The sequence below is a fragment of the Ischnura elegans genome, chromosome 11, assembly GCF_921293095.1.
Source record: "Ischnura elegans chromosome 11, ioIscEleg1.1, whole genome shotgun sequence".
In the NCBI taxonomy this organism is placed as follows: Eukaryota; Metazoa; Arthropoda; class Insecta; order Odonata; family Coenagrionidae; genus Ischnura; species Ischnura elegans.
The window spans coordinates 28,851,976-28,878,201 of record NC_060256.1 but is presented as its reverse complement, the minus strand read 5'-3'; the positions used below and the strand labels follow the sequence as shown (position 1 = coordinate 28,878,201).

At 37.8% G+C, this 26,226-nt stretch overlaps 1 protein-coding gene across 1 annotated transcript; it reads left to right on the top strand.

The window, feature by feature from the left end:
• The first annotated feature begins 1,185 nt into the window (after positions 1-1,185).
• LOC124168052 (claspin) lies at positions 1,186-26,144 on the top strand. Its single transcript, XM_046546153.1, has 15 exons — positions 1,186-1,766; positions 1,845-2,006; positions 3,013-3,212; positions 3,607-4,959; positions 5,391-5,629; positions 11,807-12,118; positions 13,295-13,663; positions 13,855-14,074; positions 15,633-15,793; positions 17,635-18,055; positions 21,451-21,572; positions 22,132-22,265; positions 22,805-23,032; positions 24,805-25,035; positions 25,933-26,144. The coding sequence occupies exons 1-15, from the start codon at positions 1,341-1,343 to the stop codon at positions 26,023-26,025; spliced, it is 4,671 nt and encodes a 1,556-aa protein (XP_046402109.1). The 5' UTR covers positions 1,186-1,340; the 3' UTR covers positions 26,026-26,144.
• Positions 26,145-26,226: the final 82 nt, after the last annotated feature.

The window sequence follows — 26,226 nt, the reverse complement described above, 5'->3', positions numbered from 1 at the left end:
AATTCCGGTAGTAACCAGTGGAATACAAGACTTGATTCTCATTGTAGAAATTGCCAAGATCCAGTGATATATATTCCAATAATAGTAATCAGCAGAAATTGAATGGACTGCGACATGTCTTGGAAGTGACATTAAAATAATCAAAATTAAAAATTTAATCAAAAATTTGGGGAGTGGTCATGACCCCTCCTGAATCCACCCCTGACTTAAAGATGGTAAGTTCTATGAAAATGAGTAAAAGGAAGGCAATGTTTCCACAATTTGGGGAAGATTTATTGCTCAAGAATTCATTTTTTTCATTTGTACAGCCTTCAATTTCATATCATTTTATTTTCATTTAAGTAGCAAATAAGGAAATAAGATGCATGAATATGAAATTAGCATAAATATAAATTTCATATGGAATATTAAAACAATTGTTATTGTTTTAATCTAATGTAATACTTGATTTAAAATATATTCATCTCAGGCATGATATTCCTTAACTATTACTTTTTGTAATAACCAACACATTCTGGAATCATTTTCATTTGTTTTCCTGTCTGTACATACATCCTAGTACATGTATCGACTTTTCATTATGCAACTTATTAGAGTCCTTAATTTACCCTGTTTCCCGTCCCCTATTCTTTCGGGGATTTTTTTAAATCATTTTTAGAATCCATAATTTAATGAAACCGAATGCTAAATGGCTATCCCGTTAAAATATATGTTGTTTTTACCAAATACATAATCGTGGTTCACACTGATGGGGATGTAATTTAGACTGAATCCGCATAAAATTTACATATATTTCGGAATTAAGAAACTGGAAAATGTGTTTTACAAATTTACGATCCCAATATGTCAGTACATATGTTCATAGTTCCATATTCTTTTTTTTAATACCTCGTACCATTCATTCGATTCCTTGAATATCCCGCACAATGGGAATGTGAATTTCGTTTGTACGTTTTTCACTTCCACGTACAACAACTTAAAAAAAATAATCATTGAAATAACATATACGGCATCTTCTTTATTTTCCGATTTATTGTAAAGATATTGATTAATGTCAATTAAAAAATAATTTTAGATATTTTCTCCAAATTGGAAGAGTTAAAAAGGCTTAAAGTCATTTATAAAAAAATGTTATGCATCCTGGATGTATCCTTATAATTTGTGTGGTTGGCATCCTTTATCACTATTAGCGGGAAAGCGTGAGTTGGCGGTAACCTAATGGTAAACATCGAAACTCAGAATGATGTTGTTATTTATATTCATGTAATATTTCCGCGTGAATTGTAGGTAGTTGTTCCGTCAAGAAATTTTTAAGTGTATATATATTTCACTTGATCAGCATGGAGTCTTTAATTCATGAACCTTTGGATAGACAGTCCGCGAAATACGCGGACAGTTCCGATGACGAGGAAATAATCATGAAACGAAGCACTGCAAAACCAGTGATGTTAGACAGTGATGAAGAAAATTTTGGGCCTACACCCGTAGTGGCGGGCCTGAAAGATAATCTTAGCCAAAGTGATACTGACGATAGTGGCAATAACTCCTTGCCCTCGGACAAACGAAAGCAGAGAAGATCTCGCATTGCATTGAGAAGCGAGTCAGAGGAAAGCGATAGTGATAATTTATTTGTTGTTAAACCCTCCATTCCTGTTTCAAACACAAATATCCCGGGTGACATCGATTCAACTACAGAAAAATTAACTGATCCAATTGGTTCCTCCATTGCCCCAGCAGAAGTATCATCTCCTCCGCCAGAATTTAATGTAATATTCACTATGGTATATTCTTGCTGGTTATTTCTGTATTTCCTCCATGTACATACTTTGATTTTCTTTTCGTAGCGTAAAAGCCTCTTTTCGAAAAGTGATCTCTACGATGCAGAAGATTCGGATGATGATTCTCACCATAGACCTTCTACTGACCCTGATGAAGACTCCCCAGCACCGATTCCGGAACGGGGAATGAAGAGCAAATCAAAGTCAAAAAAGCCGAAAGAAGAGAAGGTAAAAACATTCCCTTATTAAGAAAGATTTAGTGCTTTTTCTAGCGAATTGACTTCGTTAAGAGTTGGATTGCCACCGGTTCAACTACTGCATTACTGTCGACGTTTGTATGTCCGACGCGGCCATCGTCCTGGATTGTGATGGAGTCCCTGACCCGGTGGCAATCCCGAGAACTCTTCACGCATTTCCATATTAAGTCTTAATATTATTGCTTGATAGTTCTATGTACATAAGCTGTCCGATTTTTTGCTTAGCATTGCTGACATTTTAATTTAGCAGCATTGGTTGTCGGAATCAGAAATTTTCACTTTCAGAATTTTAAGGTTCAACCTTAACTTCAGCCTCTGTAGTGTAAAAATAGCGAGTGAGGAGGGTTGGTATACGTATTCCTTGAATGTTTCCTTGGTTTTCTAAACCTGAACACGAAACCATTCAGCTTAGTGAATGTCTCCTCTATGCCATAGCAGTGAAATAAATGTTCTGGTTTCTTTATGTTCTTCTGGTAGGCCCCACTTAATGCAAATGACTATCCCTTCGCACGTACTCTTCCCTGTATCTTAATTCCTACATGCCCAATGTCTGTAAAAAGGAATCTTGAGTAATGTCTCATAAATCCCATGTTCAATGTTGTAGACTATGACCATGTAAATAAACTGGATTTACAATCCAATCCGTAGCTCGTACCACTTAATTATTTGTACAAAATGGCCTCTTAAATGTAACGCATTCTGCCTTCTTAACTTGAAAAATTCCTTCTCCTTCAGTATTATTAATAAATTAAAGACAATATTGTGGAATTATTTTGTTGTAGTGCCTGTGGATTTTTTTCATGAAAAGTTATTTTAAGTCTTGAGTAGGTAACAGCATTAAAAGTCATTTGTATGGTATGTTGCTTTATTTTCATTTCCAAAATAATATTGTCATGTGTTCATTTATGTTGTCCTTTTGACTTGTCTTGTACATGTGAATGATCACTATAAATATTGTGTCAAATTAATATTTGTAGGTTTCAAAGCCAAAAAAATCAAAGGAAAACCTACAAAAAATACATAGTGAATCGCAACGGATGGTGAGAGAGTCGAGAGTGTCCCTGCCCTACCATCGACCTCGGCAGAGAACATTGGCTGATTTCCTCAAGAGGAGAGAGCATGTTATTCTCCCTGTGAAGACTTTAAAGACTTCCCCTACAAAGTTGGGAGCTGTGTGGTAAGGCATTTCACTCAATGGCATTTGAACATTAAAAAGTTATTTATTTCTAAAGGTTTTAATTGATAATTAATTTGTTTTTACTAATGCCAAGTAGTTTGTACTTTTACTGAAATAATTAAATTATTGCTAAATGTCCTCTCATTGGTTTACTCATCCATGCTCCTTATGATTATGACCAATGAATATATAATGACCTACTCCACAATGAATTAAATTTTATTTTGGGACATTGTTTCGTATTCTTCCATTTGAAAATCAGTGTATCAAAAGGGGGGGGGGGGAAACTTAAAAGGCATATTTGAGAAAAGGAAAGATTTGGGCATTAATGGGTCTGTATGACTTTATACTTTGGTGAACTCCCTGCTGTACTCATTTCATGTTTACTTTCCAGGAAAACCTTGGAGGACAAGGTGAAGGATGCAGAAGAATTTTATAAGTCTGACTCAGATTCTGGTCCTGACGAAGAGGAAAAGAGTAATGATGTAGGGACTGAGCAGACCAGTCAGAATAAGGAAACTCTGGATCTAAGTCAAGTTGAAAATCAGGACACAAACCGCTGTGACAATGGTGCTGATATTAATGGTTGTGACAATAATCTTGTTCCTCTTGGAAACACCTCCATTAACCCTTTGGACATCAACAAAAATCAAAATGAACAGGCAGAAATTGAGAATGAAAAAATTGTTTCAGATGTAGAAGGCTGCTTAAAAGATTCAGAATGCCTTGCTGTTGTTGATTCATGTAATGCAAGTGAAGAAGGATGTGTGGTGCCCACAAAAAGTGAAAATGATGAAAGTAATTCTGTAACTGTGTCTGTTGGGGCATCAGAACTATCTGGTGACATCAACAAAGCTGCTTTGGATAGGGAAACAGAGGAGCAGGCAGAAGTGAAGGATGAAAACTTTTGCCTCAACTCAGAGGATATCAGCGATGTTCGTAGTGCAATGGATAACATGCTTGATGTTGTCTCCAGGGATGAAAATTCAAAAACTGATGATTGCTTGGATTCTCATTCTAAAAATCTTGTTTTATTGAACTCAAGCAGTAACGATTTTAGTAATTTATTTCCCAAGAGTGAAACACCAGTGAGCCATGAAGCTTCACAGATGATGGATTCGAGTTCTAGGACAAGTGATACTTATGACAAGGATCAATCAACCACTGTTAATAAATTAGATAACTGTGAAAGCTCTGGACTCTTCCGGGCTAAAGTCCCATCACCACCTCCATTGGAAGACTCGGAATCAATCAGCCTAAGGCTTGACGATGATACAGTTGATGAGGCTGGGCCAAAACCAGTTCTGAGTTGTGTCCAAAGCATGTCTGGGTCTCTTAAGGATGTTACACATTTGACAACCCAGCCTAGAGAAGAAGCTGATGAAATATTAGGGGTCAGCGTGTCTGAGTCTTCGAAGGATCTAGCAAAGTCATCAGATCAGGGTGAGAAAGAGGCTGAAGAACTGCCTCGTGTCTCAACTCCTGTAAGAATGCTTATGGAGTTGGATGAGATGGGGTCTAATTCAGCGGCTGATGATGTTAAAATAGGACAGCTCAAAAATTCTTCAGAAGCTGCTGAAGTTAACCTAATCAAACTGGATGGAGATCCTGATAATGTTATTGACCTGAATGAGGATGTGAGATCCTATCCTAAGAAAGAAGTTGGAGTAAAAGATCTAATGGCGAGATTCATCAAGCATCACATCCCCAAGAAGGTAGCATGTGAAGAGAAGAAAGTGAACATAGGGTAAGTTATGTTTTTCATTGATATGGGTAGAATAAATCAAGAATTTTCTCTGATCCAAATATTAATTTTCTCAAATTCTTGAATCCCACATAATAAGTTTATTTTGAAGAATAAAAGACTTTAAAGGCCTGATAATTCAATGAAAATCAAATTAAAGAATAATTATCAAAATCCAGAAAATACAAAAACATCTCCGTAAATGTTTTTTGGTCCATAAGATCTTATTCCTCTACTAACTTATCTGCCAACCAGGTGCTGATTTTCGTATGCATATATTTTGATGAATGATTTTATCAGTTGAAACTAATCTTCTGACTTAGCCAACAATGCAATTTGATGTTGTGAGGATAGAAGCCTTATTTTTGTCTCATTTTTTTTTAAATATCTAATTTCAATATAAGGCCACTAATTCTCAATTTTGAATCTCTCAGAATCGAGGTACTTGAAGGAGGAGGGGACAAGGGACCTGAGAAAGTGAAACGAGAAGTGATGACGGTCACTCTGGGAGGAGTTGACCCTATCAAGAATGCGTCCCCAGGAACAGAGCGGCCTGGAGCACGCCTGCGTTCCTTGCGGGAAGAGCTGCAACGGGAGATCGCTAGGAAGAGGGACGAGGAGTGGGCAAAACGACAGCAGGAGTACAGCCTTGATCACGAAGAAACTGAAGAAGGTACATAATATTTTTCCCTACCGAAATAATAATGTGCAATGAGCTATAAATTAATTTATATCAGACTTGGGTTTCAAAACAAAATCATTCTTGGGGTGGCGGAATTCTTTTGTTCTCCCCTGGGTCAGGTTTTTCCATAGACAATTTTTCAATGTCCAAATCGCACATTGTCATCGGGGCAAATTTAGTGTCAAAAAATGAACAAAGAACTACTATGTTCCTTATCAAATACATATCTTTGCGACTGGCCAGTCATGCAGTCATCAGAATGTTTCAAGCGGATTCACGGAATGTGGGACCTGCATCACTAGGGAAGTGGGATGGGGAGAGAGAGAGAGGCAGGCATTGCCACGTTTTCTCAAAAGACTTTGTGTATGGAAGAGAAATAATGTCTCTAAGACCTTATATCCACCTGCCACCACGTGGCTCATTACTCAATAGTAGGGACATGCAAAAGTCGCAAATGCGATAACGCGAATTTTAACGCGAATTCCGGGATTTTCCCGCGAAATACGCGATTTCCAGGGTTTTCCCGCGAATACACGAATTTCGTGTTAATTGCGATTTTCTCCAATTCATGGGCGATTTTCACTAACTCAGACGCGATTTTCACCATTTTTTTCTTCAGCTCATGCTCCTCCCACGAAATTATTTTTCGAGACGTACATTTAAGCCGTAATTTTTTCACTGCATTGGCCGCTTTCCGACGCGGCGAATTTCCATGGGCCGCTGTTCACGGCACAGCGCCGTGAGATGTCTCGTTAGAAAGTGGCCTGAATTTCACGGAACCGTGCCGTGAACGGCGGCCGGCGAAAAGTCGTTGCGTTTGAAAGTAGCCTCAAGGTAGCACGATGTGTATTTCACGCCATAAACGGCGCACCGCCGGGCCGGATTGAACCTTGCCTTGCTGACCGTCAACAACGCCGTGCCGTCAACTGCGCGAGTCGACTCGCTTGCAGACATGCATTGAGACCAATGGTTATTTAAAAGCACAGTGCCGTGCCGTTGACGACGGGCGGAGCAAAGCAAAAGTCTGAAAGCGGCAAAAAGTGGCTGTGCGCCGTCTATTCCGTGAAATACACACGGAGCTACATTGTGGCAGCTTTGTGCCAAAATGACTTATCGCCGGCCGCCGTTCCCGGCACAGCGCCGTAAAATTCAGGCCAATTCCTGACAAGATGACTCTCTAGATTTCACGGCGCTGTGGCGGGAACGGCGGCCCGCGGAAATTAGTCGCGTCGGTGAGAGCGGCCAATGCCGTGAAAAAATTACGGTTTAAATTTACGCATCGAAAAACAATTCCATGCAGAGCAGAAGATAAAAATGATGAAATTCGCGTCTGAGTTGGTGAAAATCGCCCATGAATTGGAGAAAATTCATGGTTTCCACAAAGAAACACCCTCGAGGAAATAAGGCGACTTGTTTGTCCGGAGGATGTCTAAACCGCATTCACGATGTCTACAAAGTAGCCAAAATGCCATTGGAATCTGGGAATCTGATGGTTGACTTAATGCAATTACTGGAGGGTTCAAACTATCAAATACTCACATTCTATAAAGAGTTAACCCTTTCGCTACTAATGACGAAAATATGAGGCAGGACGTTTCTTGACCCGGGAGACGAAAGGCGAAAATTTTCGTCTGAGATTTTCCTACGCAGGCCTAATGCCGAAAATACGTTTCCTTGCTCTCCTCCTTTTATGATATTTGTGGGTTCGCAAAGTCTTAGTTTCGGGACCCAACACAGGCCAACACCATGGACTGGCAAAATCTGTAACTTCCGAAATCCGGAAGCATGAACCTAGACCCTCGTCTCTTATTACCTCTCTTTGTGGCAAGGGACCGCAGTCATACACTTGTTCATTCAGTTAGTATGCGAAATAAATATATGGTTCTTTCTCAAAAAATATAAATGAAGAATTGAATTCTTAGTCTTTTGGCAGCGTTTACAATTTTTAAACGAAATTCTACCACAAATATTAACTTATATCTCGATTTCAGTATAAAATCAACATGGAAATTGTTAATGCATTAAATTCGTTAATGCTGATGGTAGAGCTTCATTCAAAATTTTAAAATTCTCAGAATAAATCGAGGAATTCAATTGAAAGTCTGCAATTTACGTGCAAGCAACAATCATCCATATAGCTAATTCACATGAACAAAGCATGAGTTGACAGCGAACCAATGCTGCTGGTAGGGTTGTAAACCACGAAAGGAGGGAGACCAACTACCCTCAGAGTCCAAGATAATGCAAAATGCCCACTAGGAAGGATCAGAAAAGGTTGGTGTTGAGAGTGTTTGATTATCTGCAAGACCTTTAACAGATGTCCAACATAAATGCTCCATACAGAGGGGACCGAAGAGTCTCATGGAGCGCAGTACCGCATTCATCTTAAGGAGAGAACTCCACCATTTTGAAAGAGTTAAGGAAGTTAAAAATGAGCCTCCAGAAAGTTCATAAGAGTACTTTTTTTTTTAGATAAAACCACTTATTACATCTGCAAAACATGAAAACCTCTAAAGCAGCTGCTGTAAAGTCAATACCTATGCAGATGGCTGAAAAAGCGTCAACCAAACTTAGTTCTCTTATGGTAGCAGACCTAAGCAGAAAATAGGTATTTGAAAAGATCTCAGTTTTTGATCCCCAAGAAGTTCCGTCTACAGACATGAACCCTGACTTAAAAAAAAAAAAATTCATGGCCTGGAATCAATGGAGACAGAGAAGTTGATGTTGGGGTTGGGAGAATTACAGAAATTACTACAAAAGTAAAATTCCCGGGGTTCAGTGGATGTAATTAAAGCAATCCAGGAGCTCAAATGTCTGAGACATCGTTTGCATCTAAGTGCCTTTAAGCAATTTGGATCCCTTCTGCAAACATGGACTGAGAAAGATTTCTTTCCTGCTATAGCACTGTGTTAACAGATATGAGAACAAAAGTAAAAGATGACAACTTGATCACAATAGCAATATTTCATTTGAAATTACAGACATTTAAAAGTAATTTCTCTCTATGTAAGCTAGAGATATGGTTACGCGAAGGATAAAATATGTAAAATAGGTTAATTCAGTCAATACTCCATGTATATTATTGCTTTAATTATTCCCGATCAATAATATCCTAAATTTAGGGCAATGGGTGGGCCACTGGAAGGATGGCTCTCAATCAACATAAATTATTTTGCCATTAAAATAACACCGATTTCAGGGCAAAATAACATCGCTTTTGTAGAAAAATAACACCACTTTTGGCTATAAAATTTGCCCTTTGCATGTCCCTACTCATTAGGCAGGTTGGTAAGCCCATCTAGCTCCATAGTCGAAGGGATTAACCCCTTCTTATCCCTCTCATTTCCTGATCAGATTCCTTACTTTGACCATTTTCAATGGCTGTTGGAGAGCAGTCACCACAGCACAACGAGCAAGTGAAGGCAACAGACTTTTGGCAACACGGCTAACCTTCTCACGGAGGATACACCACGGAGGTCTGAAAGCGACTGAATTTCCTCCTTGACTCCGCCTATCGTATTTTGGTTGGTCTTCTGGAAGTCATGTGCCCTCTGCCTTCCCCTCTTGAAAACTTGGGCCTGCGTCCCTGTCGCAAAGATATTTGGAATAAATTCTTACACTGGAATGGCTGCCATTAAGCCAATTAATTGTGGCTACTTATCACGTGGAACCTGACCTTGTGATATAAGGCAATTAGGCCCGTTTTCGTAGTCGACCCTGAAGGGCCAACCGACCCTGGATACGTCATCAGCCCCTGCATATAGCAATCTCACCCTACATACGCCACATCAAGCCCTGCATATGGCCGTTTTTGGAACTAAATGGGCCCTACTTGATGTAGGATACCCAAACCAGCCCTACACCCTACAAAAACATGGTGGCCAAATATCGCCTGTTGATCATTTCGGTTAAAGAATCTACGTTGTAATGAATATTAATGGTGACTAGCTCGCACAAATCATTTTAAAATGTACAGTAACACTGCGGAAAGGTAATAATACTACCACTTTTCAGCCACCAAATTAAATAAATTATAAAATTGACGGAACTAATAAGAACAATATAGCGATATACATGCACCTTGTTTCTATGAATATATAATTATATTTTTCAGATTTGGCTCTTGGTATACTATTGGGAAACCAATACTTTGTTTACGTATAATAATAGAAGACGTATTTTCATACCACTATGAGCCACTTATTAAACTTAACTACGGAAGGTGAAAGAGAATGACGAACCTTGATGATGCAACGTAAGTTCCCACGTCAATGATCATATTTGCTCTGTATCTTGTATAGACCGCTTTTGAAGTAATTTGAAGACAATTAGGTTCTACTTTTGGCTTGATATTAGAGTATTTGTAGCGTTAATTAAGGTACCGACACGACCTGGCAGAAAACACCGATTGTTTATTTACCTTGAGCCGTTGCTCTAACAATACGCCTGAAAATTATCATATGTCTTTTCTTAGTTTCATAGTTAGTTCCCATTACGCCACCAGAGTGGAAAATTGGCGCTGCGCCATCATCTACGTCATCTCAGAGAACTTGACGACGGAATCACCCCCCACCACTTATGTAGGGTCGACTGAGGAACACATGTAGGGGCCTTTTGTTATGTAGGGACGGATATGTAGGGTCAACTAAGAATACGGCCCTTAGAAACCTTAATTTAACTTTCGTATCAGACAGTGTATGAAGCAAACATAAGACCATTGGCTATGGAAAATGTGACCTGGTGGAGAACCCAAGAAGAATTCCTGCTTCTTGTCTAATGGGAAAGCGTACAATCCTCAATCATGTGTAAGAATTGTTCGAAAACCCACAAAATTAGTCTGTGAGGCTGGATCCGGGTATTCTAAGGGACATAGCTCTGTAACGAACGTGTGCGGAGCACCAAAAGTACATGTACATATGGTTATTGTAGTTATATTGTTAAAGTATACCGGGACTAGCCACGGTGATAACTTTTTACGGAGTCACCCGCAATGCACAAATAGTGCGAAAAATCCACAGAGGAAAAATCATTCGCCTTGACCGGGATTCGAACCCGGATCCCTCGATTTCCGGCCGAGTGCTTTCACAAGTCCAGAGCGAACACCTCTAGTGTTCAAAGTTCGGGCTTTACTCTCCGGCTGTGGCGCCATGCGCACGACCTGGACTGCTAGTCACATCATATGCTCAGCAGTCCATACCACCTTGTCCGGTATAGTCCACAAATTTCCACAGGGGAGAATGACGCCTCGGTAGCTTAACTGGCTAAAGCACTCGGCCGGAAATTGAGGGATCCGGGTTCGAATCCCGGTCAAGGCGAATGATTTTTCCTCTGTGGATTTTTCGCACTAGTTATATTGTATTTATAATGTATATTCATAATAGCAGGTTGTAAACATGTGTCTTTTTGTTTTTCCTACTTTTGGGCCTTATGCTGACAATGATACAGAGCTTAACATAAGAAAGTGTACAGATCGTATGGTGTGTTATGGGATTTTATGGAAAAATTCATGAAATACTGGAGAAAATAGTTCATAATTTTCCTTTGCATAGGTAATGCTAACTGTTGCTAGGATAGGGAATAGCATAGGAAGTCAAAAAGTGAGAAAGAGGATTAAAATACTATTGAAATGTAACATAATTTAAAAGGGTGTCTATGAATTCTCAGGAACCTTGGTATCTAAAAGTAATTCTTGAATTATCCGTGATTCATACCAGTCAAGAATTATTATAGGCTTTCCCGGCGTATAGAATTGTGGAAGGTTACACAGGATTTCCACCGGGTCAGGTTCTCCAACTCCATCTCGGCTGACGTTTCAATGGGCGAGTTGTCCATCGAAACATCAGCCGAGATGGAGTTGGAGAACCTGACCCGGTGGAAATCCCGTGTAACCTTCCACAGTCAAGAATTTTTTAAGCATTGATTTTAAGGCAGCCTAATTATATTACTGAAATTAGTAGCGAAAGCGGGGGTGCTTAATGTGCAATTTTGAGCAAGGCCAAAAATTTTTGCTATCAAAACATTAATATGTTTGTTCTTCCTGTAGTCTGGAAAAGGCAGTTAATCTGACTTGAGGTAGAAGGCAATATTATTTCAAAATTCTAGTACTTGCAATGGCTTTTATACGGATTCCTGTCATTTATGGCTCTGTTTCTATTTCATTTCATGCAGGAGGAAAATGTGACCTTGACATTGAGGAGGAAGAGGAGTTGACAGATCCTTCATCATCAGAAGGGGAAGAGGAAGAGGAGGATGACTTGGAAGAGGATGATGTTGACATGTTAACAAAGTCGAGGCCAAAGAGTGCGTATGTGGACGATGAAGCAGAGGAATCTGATGAGGAGGAAGAAGAAGGCAATGAAGGTCATGAAGACAGTGATGAGGGTTCATTACTGCACGAGAAGGAAGAGGAGGAAGCCTTGAACCTGAAGGAAGAAATGGAAAGCAAGAAAAATGAAACAAAATTATCGGACGATGTGAAAGGTAAGTTTTACTGGATATCACACAATTACCTACTTATTTTTTACTAATCAAGAGTTAGTGACTTTTGATGTGAAAGGCACTTAAATTTTCAAGAGACAGATTTTGGCTCTGGTTACACCAAGCATCTGTGGGGTTACATGCGTAAAAAAAATTCATCATGGCAATTGTAAAATTGCATTATTGCATGTCCAGGAATTACCGTATTTATGTGAATATATTCCCCCCCTTTTTTTTAAGAGTCCATGGTTTAAGTAAAGGGGGGGATTCAAGCACATTTTTTTAAAATTCTTCCTTAAACTGAAGCCTCAAAATTAAGGGTGGGACTATGTTCGGAGAAATATGGTAGCCCCTGCTCTAATTTTGTGAATCTATTGGTTCATTTATCCACCCACGTATTTGTACCGGTAAATGCATCGTGTAATGGATTTTGACAGTTTATTGAATCAATTGGGCCCATCTAGGTTTGGATATAGGGCAATTAAAAACATGAGGCGAAACAAATTTAAAACCACACATGCTCTCGATACCCAGATGGGACTTAAACCCGTGACCTTCAGTTTGCAGGCGAGGAATTATCCCCACTGCCAATGAGGCCTGCCATATTACTAATATTTGTCTGCTGCCACCCTTTTTAATTTTTTTAATTTTATCAGGAAAGATGAAATAATTTTTGGCTTCCATATTGAATCTAATTATTGTATGGGAAAGAACACAAATAAGATCTGAGAAATTATCAGTTGGAGATGAAAACTGTTTTGTTGAAGTAGTATATAGAGCATGTCATAGGAGTTGCGTTTTGGCGTCAAATCTAAATGACTCCCTGTGGAGCTTTTGTCTCATCTATAAAACTATGATAACTGGAAAAGCTATTGTGACTGTTGCTATCTGAATGCGTGCATACTATCTTTAAAGATCTTTTAAACTATAAACATTTATATAAATAATGTTTTGTAGATGTTTTAGAGAAAATTCAATACCCAAGACCAATGCTACCAGGAACGCATCCCTATCTTCCCAATGTTAAAACGCTCTCGTACAACGCAAATTCATATAGCGCAAAGACCCCATGGAACGCATCCCTTGCGCTATACGAGACATGGGTGTATATCTGAATATGTTCGTATTATTTTCAATCTAATTTCAAAAGTCATTAATTTTTATCATTTCATATTCTAGAAGTGGATTCTCCTACCAAAGACAAAGAAGCTCAAGTCGATTCTCCTACCTCAAGTAAGAAGCGTAAATTTCAGCGTTTCAAAACCTTTGACCTCTTTGATTCGGAAGATGAAGATGTCAACGCAAGTGATTATAACTATACTGCAAGTGTCACCAGTCCACCTTCCACTCCATTTGCACGCAGCAGAGAAGGTGCCCAAGGGCGTTTGTCATTGCCCTCCCCAGCCTTGCCTCTCACTGCATTACAGCGATACTCCAATTCCCCTACAACCATTGGGCAAACTAGTCCTTGGGCCTTTACTCAGAAACAGCTTTTCAATGATGAAGATTCGCCCAAGCACAGCAAGGATGAAAATGATCATTTGAAAGGTGAGTCTTGCGTTTCTTTCCTCATCATCCTCAGTCAATGGAGCAAAGCAAACTTTTTATGTGGAAGGACAAAGTTTTCACACTCATTTACTTAAAATTGTGATGGTGTACTGGAAAATATGCTAAAATTGCAAGTAAGCTTAATATTCATAGTTTCTTGTTTCATTTGATTGTGAAATATTTTATTTCAGGTAAAAGTGCACTTTTAAATTTGGTGGGCCAATCACAGGGCAGTGAGGTGGCTGAAGATGAGTTGCTTAATCTAATGTCTGGTGCATTCCTGTCGAGAGCGAATAAGATGAGTGAGACGGAGGATGACTTTTGCTTGAACCTTGAAGACACGCAAGAACTGTTTGACAAGTCTCAATCTAAGGAAAAGGTTAAACAGGAGGAGGGAAATGATGACGTGAGGTATGTGATGTGCTTGTTTGTTTCTTGTTCATTTCCTTGTATTCCTGGTAAACTTGGTCACACTCTTGGAAAGTATGGAGAAATCATGAAACTGTATTTTGTCTGCTATGTATGAATATTTATTTTGCTGTAAAAGTTATCTTGGATATCATTATACATATATGAAAATAAAATACCTTCTTATATGAATAAGAAATAACCTTCTAGGGACTAAAGGGAGAAAACAGAAGGAGAAAATCCTTAGCAGGAGCAAGAGGAAAAATGTGGGGAAAAAGGACCGCTAACAAAATAGCAATTTACATTAAATTTTGAATTTCATTGAGCAATTTTCTTATTTCCTTGCTGTTATTTTTCCTCTTGTTCCCATCAAGGATTTCTTCCTTCTATTCTCCTTTTGTGCCATCAAGTTTATGACCTAAGCATTCTATTTCCGAATATATTCAATTCAAGTCTTTAGGTACGTTCTTCATTTTTAGCAACTGTGACTTTTTTACTCATCCTCTATGACAAATTTATTATTTATGCATGGGTTGGTTCCACTCCTTTGTCATTTTCAATTCTGGTCTATTTTTTGCATCAATTCTGGAATTCAGTGAAATTTTTTTCATTTTCACTGCGTAATTGACAAATGTTATTAATGATTTTCTCAGAGTATTATGGAAACTTCCAAAAATTATGCATCAAGCTATTCTACTTTCAATTCATTCCATAAAATTCTTTATTTAAACAATAAGCATAAATGATGTAGCTCTTCCGGTCGTTACTAGGCGTGCCAATATTTCCTCTGAATGAAAGTTTTCCGTGTTGCTTCTATAGTGACGTGGAAACTCATCCGGAATAATTATGGATTGACATAGATTAAAGCCCGGGAGGACTAATTTTTCATTTAAATCGAACCACTGAAGCTTTCATTATTGTTTTTAATATATAAAATTGGATCAGAAATGCCTCATTTGCCTGTGCAAATATCTTTTTAATGTCCTTACATCTGTTTCTATTTTACAGTAATATGCCTCCAAAGTAAAGGGGGTACAACTGTATCATCTTATCTTTGATGTTTTGAATTTCCTCCTCCTAACATGCAAATAATGTGGTGGTTCATAACTTATAAAATTCATTGACTGCATAATACATCTAAATTTTTTAATGGTTGGTATTTGACTGAATTTAATGACTTCTATGCCATCTGTAAATATATGGTAAAATACATATCATTGAAAGGTTTTGAAAAATGAGGAAGTGAAATGCCAGGGAATTTCTGCTTGATGTGATTGAATTACATTGCACGTGCATATTTTTTTCTAAGTTGAGCTTTATTAGAGACATTTCTATTGTTCATAAGGAGTTTTAGTTGTTTTTTCCCAGATGCATGAGGATAAAGTTTTTATATATGTACCTATGTATGTTCACAAGCAGAAGTGCAGCTGGCAAATCCCATCAGATTACATAAAACTTAATACTATACTGAACTTGAAAAAAATGTGTATAAGTGTTACATTGAAACATTTAATTTATCTTTGCGACATTTTTTAATGCCTTTCATTTTCATTGACAATAGTGGGAAGGACTCAAAGAACTTTGGAGGAAGTAGTTGGAATAAAGAAGATGTTTCATTCAATGATGAAAATGAGAATGATGATGATGATAAGGAGATTACTTTGGGTGAGGACTTAGAAGCAACCATGAGGCGCAAAAAACTGAAGCGTCTTAATATATCAGGTGGGTGATTATCAATTATCATTAATCATTTCAGCTGATGTCGATGTAAAGGCATGAATAATTTACCTATTTTGGAACCTATATTTTTGCTTGTGAAATGGTTAGATATTTTTGTTTTAGAGTTCTTTTGGAGAGCATTAAATGTTTTCTGTTATCTCCAGTTGTTTGAGAAAATCAATTTTTTTCTCCTTTTTCCTCTTAAATAGGAATTTCTATGTTCTTTTATCGCTGAAAACAATGGTTTTTAGAACCACATGCATAATGGGTGACGGCATGATTGTGAATCAGTTGCCTTTTCAGGAACCTGTTCCTCCTTTACAAGCATTGCAAACTGTGAAGGGGCATGATCTTGCTGCGTGATCATGGATCCATGTTCCACAGCAATTGCCTCTTAGGCAACTTGTGCTTAAGGTGACACTGAATGGTTTCAGTCAATGTAGTCCTTGGTGCCACCGAGTGGTTTGACAAATCCTTGCAAACTTTTTTCCCTGAATCCATGATCATTCCACTGCACCTTACATCCAGGGCTGTGCAAGACTATCGGGTAGTTGAGATGAGACTTTCATTTCTCGGCATTGTAGGGACAAAACTCGAGAAGTCTTGCCCCTTCGAGACTTCTCGGCACTGGTTGAGACTCTTGGATCCTCGCAAAAAATAAACAATTTTTATTTCATTCCTCGTTTTTAGATACTGAAAGTAATTTATCCAAAATATTATTTCAAGAAATGGTATATATTTGCAAAACAAAAATATTTGTTATAAAAGATCGACATAGATGATTTAAGCAAAATTTATTGTTATTTAATGAGTCATAATTGACAGGTAACCATGAATTTTATTACCTAATAGTATATATAGCAAAATAGTATAATATAATTCTAGTGTCTTCTTTTTAGTTAATTTGCTTCTGAATGCTTATTTTTATCATATCAAAATTGTATATGTACTCATTTTTATTTCGAGCCCTGATAAAGGTGTTATAAAATAAATTGAAACATTAGCAGAATGTTCATTTCAATTTGTCGACGTACACTCAGAGATAAAATTCAATATTAAATATTGAGGCCAGGAAAAGGAAAAAAAAAACTCCTCAATTTTAAAATCTCTTTTGGATGTACTATTATCATCATACACATACGTAAAAAAATTGAATGTAGATGATAACTCATTAATTAAAATATTTTTATTGTGTGAATAAATCTGTTAATATCGCTATAGTATAGTGATATAAAGGATAGCATACTAAACTGTATTGTTGACTGTTGACCTATATTCATTGGAAATTTCCCCCTTTCTCGGGAATCTCGATGAGTGTTGAGAAGTCTCGAAGGGGCGAGACTTCTCGAATCTGCTCAAAACTCCCTACCCAGGCGCAGGGGCGCCGACTTAAGAAAAATATTGGGGGGGCCCATATCGGGGGTCTTGCCCCAGGAAGAGGTTAAATTCAAAGTGTGTTGCAGCACCGTAACACTATCATAATTCACACCACTTGTTTTTAACACACTGTTGAATGTATTTTAAAAGGTAACTATCGTCAAACATGGGAAATAAAAAATACCAATATATTTTTGTGTTTTCACAAAGTATAACACAGCTTATTATCTTGAATTATTGAGGGGGCTCCGCCCCCCCTAAAGAAACTTTGAGGGGGCTCGGGCCCCCTCAGGCCCCATGGAGTCGGCGCCACTGCCCAGGCGAGAGTCCCATCCTGACAATTCCGAGAAATGGAAGTCTCGTCTCCACCCCAAGACATATATCTCCCACGGCACTAATGGCATCACCATAGATGTGAGGTTCTTATAAGCCAGGGCTGAAGGCATATTTCGTTTAATATTTTCTAGATGATGAAGATGAAGGACCAAGTGAGGATCAGGATGAACTGAAATCTTCGGGAAACAAAGAGGAGGACTTAGGTGAGGGAAGTGATGTGGATGAGGGCAGTGGTGATGAGCCTGAAGCGGAGAGTGGTGCCGAAGGGGAGGAGACTGATTTGGACGAGGAAGATGGTGTGGAGAGGACGGTGGAGTATGACTCGGAAGAGAATGCCATTGTAGTGGAGAAACGGGTGGTGAAGAAGGTGAGGGGGCCGAGGAGGGGGCTGGAGTTCTTGGAGGCTGAAGCCGAGCTCTCGGAAGGGGAGGAGGAATGGGAGGGGAGTGGGGACGAGGACGAGCGGGGTCTGGATCGGATGGAGAAGGAGGAGGGGGATGCTGACAAGCTTGACGATGATGTTGTGCGCCGAGAGCTTGGAAGGATACACATGTGAGTTCATGGCTCTGCATTTCAACAGTAATTTAAATTCAGCGAGCATGGTGTCGAAAGTGTAGGCTACATATAGTAGGCACCATTCGATCCTGTTGAAACTATTTTGTTGCCACTTAGGGTGCATTTTAATCGATTTAAAAAAAATGTCTGCTGCATGGGGATAAGGGAAGAGTCATCCAATATTTAATTAATTGTTTAAAAATATACAAATTTTGCCTTTTTATTGCAAAAAAAACTTACAATTCATAGAGTTGATAAATTTAGACTATCAAAAAACTGTATGAAAGAATAAAAAATTGGGATTCATTAGCAGAAGGCTGTTGAAGCTTCCTCTTGACTCTTCTGAAGGGCAATTCTAGGGAAGGGCAGATGAAATGGTGTTGAACATTTATTCTCAATATGCATTACAAAATAATTACAATCATGAGAAATAGCTTCAAAAGGACATTAATTTTATGCACATATCACTATATGGGAATGCATATAAATATTGGTTGAAGGCCATAATTATTGCTTATTTCCCCATGAAATTAGAATCCCTTGTCCTGTCAGTAATTTGAGTGGAGAGTGCCAATTTAAATGTGCAGTGGGTGGCAACAGATCTTTAAGCCAACTGGAGGATCCTTTATTGTAATAATCGTGGTGCCTAACTTCAGAGAGAAATCAATGCTCTTTTCTTAATCATGTTTATGGAATGGCCTCAATTTCTCTCAAGGCAGTGACTTTGATTTTGCCTGTGATATCTCATGCCAACTAAATGACAGTGCAAGATTCTTCCTTCCCAAATCCTCCGAATCTATCTGTACCGAGGGGGATTGATCAAAGCGAGAACTGGGATCAGGTTGGTGAGGTGGCTTGAGTGTTGGCTTCCCACCCGGTGGACTCGGGTTCAAATCCCAGCTGTGGCAGGGTATTTTCAGAGACTGCTCGATCCCTGCTTGAATGTTGTGTTGTGTGGAGGGCATTTTAAGTGCAACACTCCATCCATTGGATGGGACATTTAGCTGTAGTCCCCTCGGCACCTTATGTTAAGAGCAGGTTGATGCCAATGCTGGGTTTCTCTCCACCCTTCCTCCCATACTCTTCCTTCATGGTGCAAATGACCTTAGCTGTCAGTCGCCTCTTCGAAATACCATACCATATCAAAGCAAGATCCAGGCTCCATTAATCCCTTTATAAATCCAACCCCTTCTGAGGTTGCTGGGTGAAAAAGTATACAAACCTAATGATCTGACCTTTGAAGTGTGACTCTGCAAATCCAGAAGATTTCTAATCCTTTGGATAAAGTCCTGGAATTTTTGGAACTGGAAACTCTTGGAACTTGAATTCCTGACCATGTACGCCTAATTCTCAATTTTCTCGATTGAATTGATTCTAGGGAACTGTGAAGTTCCAATTAGGACATAACATATTGTCATTGAGTTGTGTATTACAGGATTAATGACAGGGATGATAGACATATACAATGTACTTTTTTCCAGATTTGAATACTACTCCGATACAAAATTTTACCTTGAGTATCAGAATTTAATAAATTTGGAAAATTTATTACCTTATTTCATCTTCAAATGCTTGTTCAAATATTTTTTCTCTACCTAATTACTATATTGCATTCATTTATGTATGTAGAGACATTTATGAAGTAGATGGAGTATGACAACTCATTGCTTGTTTAGCTGAAATGGACAGAAACAATTTGCTTCAGAATGATCTATTTATTTTCCCAAAAAGTATAGCATGATGAGTTTGAATAATTCAAAGTTGTAAAATTATGAGATTAAATTGTAGTGAAAATATGTGAAATATCAACAGTGATGGAGTATAGATTTCGGCAAATTAATTGGTGACCAACCACCTCCAAAACTTCGAAGCCATCTTAGTGGCAATGTGTTAATTTCTTGTTAAATCACCATATGCCAAAAGTATGCCATTATTCATTATAATTAAGTACAGTGAGTCCGCGTTCTACGTCACCCCGTTTAACGTCATTTCGCGATAACGTCACGAAAATTTTGAGACCGTCATTCGTTTATCGCACCTTCGCTTCGTGATAACGTCAAGGCTTTTAAATTTCGTGCGAGAAAAAAACGCGAAGCGGTGGGCGTTGCAGGTTGTTCGTTTTCTGGGCGGTAATACAGTCAGTCTAAACGAAGTGTAAAACGGTGTTTATTGTTAATTGCGATTACAGTTTTAGCAAATTTTCTGCAAAATGAATTCTTAGGTAGGTGCGCAAGGTTTTACTTTACATAATGGTTTTCAGGAACCTAAAAAGTGATTTCAAGGAATTTTTCCGTGTAAACTCACCGTGTAGAGTTTTTGTCGTCACTTTTTTCGCCGTTTTCACAATAATTTTGGTTCCTGTAACTGCGACGATGTTTCAGCAATGATGATGCCCAGGCCCAGACCAAAGCGAAGCCGAAAAGCAAATGCGGGAAGATACAAAAATGGAGAAGGATTTACGTCAGTGCTGCTATTGTCGTCGATGAAGACAGGAACTCGTATTTATGCCGTAGCTTGGCATTCCCATCGTAAAAAATGCCCCAGATATGATACGCTAAAATTTTTTCGCGTAGGAATTGTGAGGTCTAGGAGCCGATATTCTTTATTTACATTGTTTCTCATAAGATATTATGTTTCGATTAACGTCATTTCGTTTATCGTCACATTTTTCAGGAATGGTAAGTGACGTTAAACGAGGACTCACTGTACCTATATTTGTCTGCTTGAGTTGCCAATTCCTTAGGAGTTCAATTGTCATTATTCGTTGCAACGATTCAGTAGAATGATTTGAAATGATGTGAACACTTCAATGTTTCAATAGAGCACAAATTAGTTCTTGATCACTCCTTTCAATCCCTTCCCTTCCTCTCGCATTCTTAACCCTGCTATCCATTCCCTCTCACCTCAGTTCTGACTCAAGGAGAGCATTTCTTGATTTTACCCTACCAGAAGTTTCTCTTGCATTTTGCAGTTCTACAATACTCTTGGGTTCACATGGATTAGAAAATTAACATAGAAATTATTGAGAAATTTTATTACTCAATTCTAGAAAATCTTAGAAAATCTTATAGATGAACCTTTGAATTCTTTCCCGTTGTTGTAGACACAATAAGTAGTTCATCGTTAAATATTTTTTACCATTCCTAAAAAATTCTTAATCAAGCAAAATAATGCTAAAAAAAGTTAAAAAAAGCATCCTATGCCATAGGGCTTTACTAATGGTTGGACATTTAAATAATATGAATAATGAAGTACAATTTCATTCAAGTACATATTAAATTAAATAAATATTTTCATAATGCATATTTTTCCTTTCTTATGTGTACTTTAAATTTTATGTGTATTTGTTTGTGGAAGTACTTAATTTTAATTGATTAAATTAAATATAACAGGAGGCAAGTGTTGGATGAAGACAAACGTGAAGTTAGACTGCTTCAGGAGATATTTCTTGAAGATGGTGAACTCCATGCTGATGGACTAGGCAGAGAGAGGAAATTTCGATGGAAAAATGTTGGTCAGTAAATTCTATTTCCTTTTCATTTTTTTAATTAAATATTTCCATTCCATTGTGGTAATTAAAGCTCATTAAATGTTTGATAATATATAATGGTAAAATTTGGACCACTATCATCATTCTTTGCTCTCTTAGTACTTCTCTTTGCTAGCTTAAAGGAATTTTATTTATTGGAATTTGTTGGATAAAATTGTTTTTAAGTTAAACAGTTCTGATAGAGTTACTTATTTGATACTTAAAATGATAAGAAATAATAAGTATGATAAGAAAAAAGTTTATTGTGCTTTATATGGTGCAGTGGGGTACATAAAAATATAATTCATATGCACTTGCTATCAGTTACGTGTGTTTAAAAAAAACTTAAAATGTGTTAAATGATTAATACAGTTATTGATAGTGAATTAACTTCTTTAATCTTTAAAATAAAACTACATATTCACTCTCACAAATTTCATTTTCCAGAAATTTTAGACATTGAATTGTACCCCCTATGTATGATAAAGACTGTTCTTATTTCTTTGACTTTATTCCTACATTGTACAACACATTTATTCCACAGATAATATGGATGATGGAGATTTTAAGCCGACAGATTCAGGTGATGAAGAGAAAGTAGACGATGATGATGAAAATGAGGAGAAATGGCGTCGCCTGAGGCACGAGAGAGAAATGTGGCTGAGAGAGCACCAACAGGTAACCTTGTACTTGCTTTCGTATTATTTTTACCCATACTGAATGCATGAAGAATTATCAGCATGCCACGTCTTGTTTTTTCGTGCCACAATCATTGCTTCGAAAGGCTCACTTTTTCTAACTCATTTGAAAACCTATTGCCTTTTCATTACCATGAGTCAGCAATCCAAAGATTTGGTTTGTTGCAGCTCTGCTGACAATGGGCTATTGGCTAATCTTTTAGCACTTGCATAATTCTTGAGAGAAGGCTAATGTTGACGCCAGGTTTCTCTCCACCCTTCCGTCACTACCCCTCTGTTGGTGTAAATGACCTGAGCTGTTAGTCGCCTCCTCCAAATGCCATACCATACCAATATGGTGGTGATGTTTTTATTTTCAAGTACCAAATATAATTTTTCCTCTGCCTGGAGTTTTGGTTGTGCTATTTTTATGAACCACTGTAAACATATGAAGCATGACCATTCACTGTAAGCTTAATATAGAAGTCACCATTCTCATTATTTCCATTATCTGTCAACTGTGGTTTTTTTATACAATAGAATGGTAACAGTCCAGATGCTGAATCATTATTCAATGATACTGAAGAGGATAGTCAGCTCCTTAAATTGGGTCGAGCAGCTCTCCGCCGAATCAACTCATTTCCCAATAATTCTATCATGAAATGGTTGAAACCTACTATGGAACCTAAGGAAAAAGAGAGTGAAGCTCCAAAACCTCCTGATAAAGACCCTGGGTCACCAGATGTCAAAAGACCTTTCCAGATGTTGGTAAGTGTTTTCAAACTGTCAGTTGTTGAATTGTGGTGTTTAGAGTAGCAAAGTAGGCTGGGATGTTATTTTTAATGCCTTAAAAATCTCATCGAAGTTCTCTATGGAAATAAGTTATTGCAAAATTAGATTTTGAATGTTACTTGAATTTTATTCCAAACTTATGTGTATGTAGTGATTTATTAACTTAATTGGCAATATTTTTGCAAATTAGTTGTGTAATGTCAATATTGGATGTCTATTCGTATTGTTTATGAAATAAATTGGGGTAATTTTTTTGCTAGAAATACGATTATTTTGGTTCCTCTTATTTTAGCAGAATTACACTGAAAAACTAATGAGTAGTATTTACTGCCTAGAATGAGGTTGTTCACCAATTTTAATTTGTCAATTGTGATAGAGTTTGAAACTGAATGAGACTTTTATTTTTTTCATTTTTTAATCCACCGCCTACTTCTCTAGATATTAATTATTAATAAAATCAAAGACTTTTACCAGATTTTAATGTCAGGAAAATACAAAGCAGGGCTGGAAGTCGTGAAAATGTCAGTGGGATAAGGTTATGGTCTCGGTATAGCAAAATTATGAAAATTGTGGTTAAACATGCAGTGTTTTAATGTGCTCAAGCAGCCTAGTGGGCATTTTATTGCCCTCATGGCTTGGCAGCAAGGGGTACATAGTGCCAACTTGGTGCTATGTGACTTAAATTCTGCTTCTACATCCACCACTGCTCGACATGATTTCACAATATTTTGCTACATTTTCCATGAGATCCCATTATGACTGCTTTACTGTTATTACAAAATCCGGGGAATTGAAAGTTGGTAAGAACCCTGTTCAACCAACATCAAAAACTGTAAACTGTAATGAAAATCAAACCCCATGAAGTTGAGAGAGTCGATTGAAGTGAACAGATTATTATAAAAATTCTTGTTCACTACTTAAGGCCAGTTGTTATGTTGGCCCACAGCCCATAAGGGGGTAAAAGTAGAGTTGAGAACCGTCAATTCATCGAAAGAACCAGTAATTGATTGATGGAGATAGATTGTAGAAACAGAACTGAGAGCATGTGGAACCTTCTCATTCATCATTAACAATAACAGTAATAATGATTGGCTATAATAATTAATTACAGTGCAACCTCGATATAACGACACCCCACGGTGCACTAATAAACACTCGCTATAGCGAATTGTCGCTTTACCGGAGGTGGAGCAAATAATAGCCAATATACCTGTTGCGAACAGATATACAGGAACAGGAGTGGTGCGGCGACAGATCTATCCGATAAACGTAAGCATAAATCCAGACGAAAGGCGTGGTTTTTTGCATCACTAAATTCCCTTACTCAAATAACGACTAACTATTCAAACAATTTACAAGCGCCGCACTGAATAAAAATCATGCAAAGCATTGTTTCGTCAATCATTATATTTATCGAACGACAGTTTACCACATAAATTTGAGACTGAGCACTCCATTAACTTCATTTCTAACAGATCGCTAGCAATTACAGAGGTTAAGGAGTCTTGATGAAAGTCTTCCAGCGGTGAAACCCTCGCTATGGCGAGAGCCAACACCGAAAGGGTCTCGCAAAAACGAATTTTTTAACACGCTTATTATAGGGTCAATTGACGGTGCATCGGCTATCTCTCGTAATAGCGGGGGTGTAGCCCGTACTCGCTTTAATGAGGTTCCACTGTATATCATGAAGCAGACTTTTATGTAAAAAATCTCTACCATATTATTATATCCATTTGATCATATTTCAGTGCAAAAGAGGCTCGTTCTTGGCTCGCAAAGATGGGACATTGGAGAGGTTAGCAGAGATAGCTATGAAGACTAGTGGAGGCATGGAGGCTGAGTGCTTGACAAGCACATCACCAGTTGTGGCCAAGACGAAGAATTCTCGAAAATTTGTGTTCACTGTGCTGAGCCCTGAGAAAAAAGATCCAAGAGCCAATATGGAACCTCCCAAAGACTCTTCTTTGCCTACAAGAAAAGTGAGTTTATGGCTAAAGTGGTAAAGTTTAGAATTTTTTGAGTTATGTTAGTTCTCTTAGTCAATAGCTGTGCCTACCTGGCAGTATGTCTAACCACAGAAGTTGTATGATGTGACGTAACAAATGGTAATGAGAAAATGATGCAAAGGATGCATTGGGCACCACCAGAAGTACCACTATGGGTTTTAGGAGCAATAGATGCACCTATATACTAACTTTGGTTACAATCCGTGTATTTTTATGAAAATGAATGGCTGACAGACAAAAAAACATCCTCTTGTATATGCATAGATTCTTCTGCCATACATCCTTCATCACCTGATCTAAGTATCAATCGAGGCCTAACTGTTCCGGTTTTCCCTTCCATCAGTCCTTCAATGATAAAATTCACTAGAACATCCATGTCACATTATTTGGCATAGTTGTTAAGTTGTTCAATCTTCTACCCATGAGTTCAACAGATTCAGGCTTCAATTGGTGGAAGTTAGACATATTTAAGTAAATGAAAGGTCATAGCACTTTTCCACAAGAATTTTTAATGCGTACAACGCGTTTCGGCTCACTGAGCCATCATCTGGTATGGTTTGCAAAAGACTTCTCTGCCACTCTTCTTAGAACATCTTATGTTACTCACACAATTTACCCATTCGATCTTCTTCATTCTGTTGTAGCAAAACATAACAAAAGCTTCCAACCTTGATTCCTCTGCAGAGTACGGCCTAAAATTTATTTAAAACCTCTGTTGATTGAGGAAATATCTTTCTCATATTGTTGCCTCTGTCAGACCTGAAAATATAGAGTAATGGAGTATTGAGGGTTTAAGTGGTGGTTGGAGCTCGCAATCAGAACTTGAGGGGACTATCTTACCAGATCTGACTGCTTTGTTTTCTTTTTCAGAGTGTGAAAAGAAAGAAAAAGGAGCCCAAGTCTGACAGTTTATCCAAAAAGTCGAAACCGTGCCATGAAGCCAGCATATTCCAGTTTCTGTGAGAGCAATCTAACCCAGTGTACAAATGTTGTGATATGTGTATGTATTGTAAATTGTTTTTATCCGTGACTATTTTAAGAAAAAAATTATATAGAGATTGAATATATTTTTAGAGAAATAATATGTATTTTTTTGTTTATTCCCAGTCTTTCAAAATACATTTATGAAAGAATTTTGAATTGCCTAAATATCCTATTTGCATT

Coding starts and splice junctions, on each gene's coding strand:
- LOC124168052 (XM_046546153.1), top strand. CDS start 1,341: ATGGAGTCTTTAATTCATGAACCTTTGGATAGACAGTCCGCGAAATAC. Junction 5,630..11,806: donor TCACGAAGAAACTGAAGAAG/GTACATAATATT, acceptor CATTTCATGCAG/GAGGAAAATGTGACCTTGAC. Junction 12,119..13,294: donor ATTATCGGACGATGTGAAAG/GTAAGTTTTACT, acceptor TTCATATTCTAG/AAGTGGATTCTCCTACCAAA.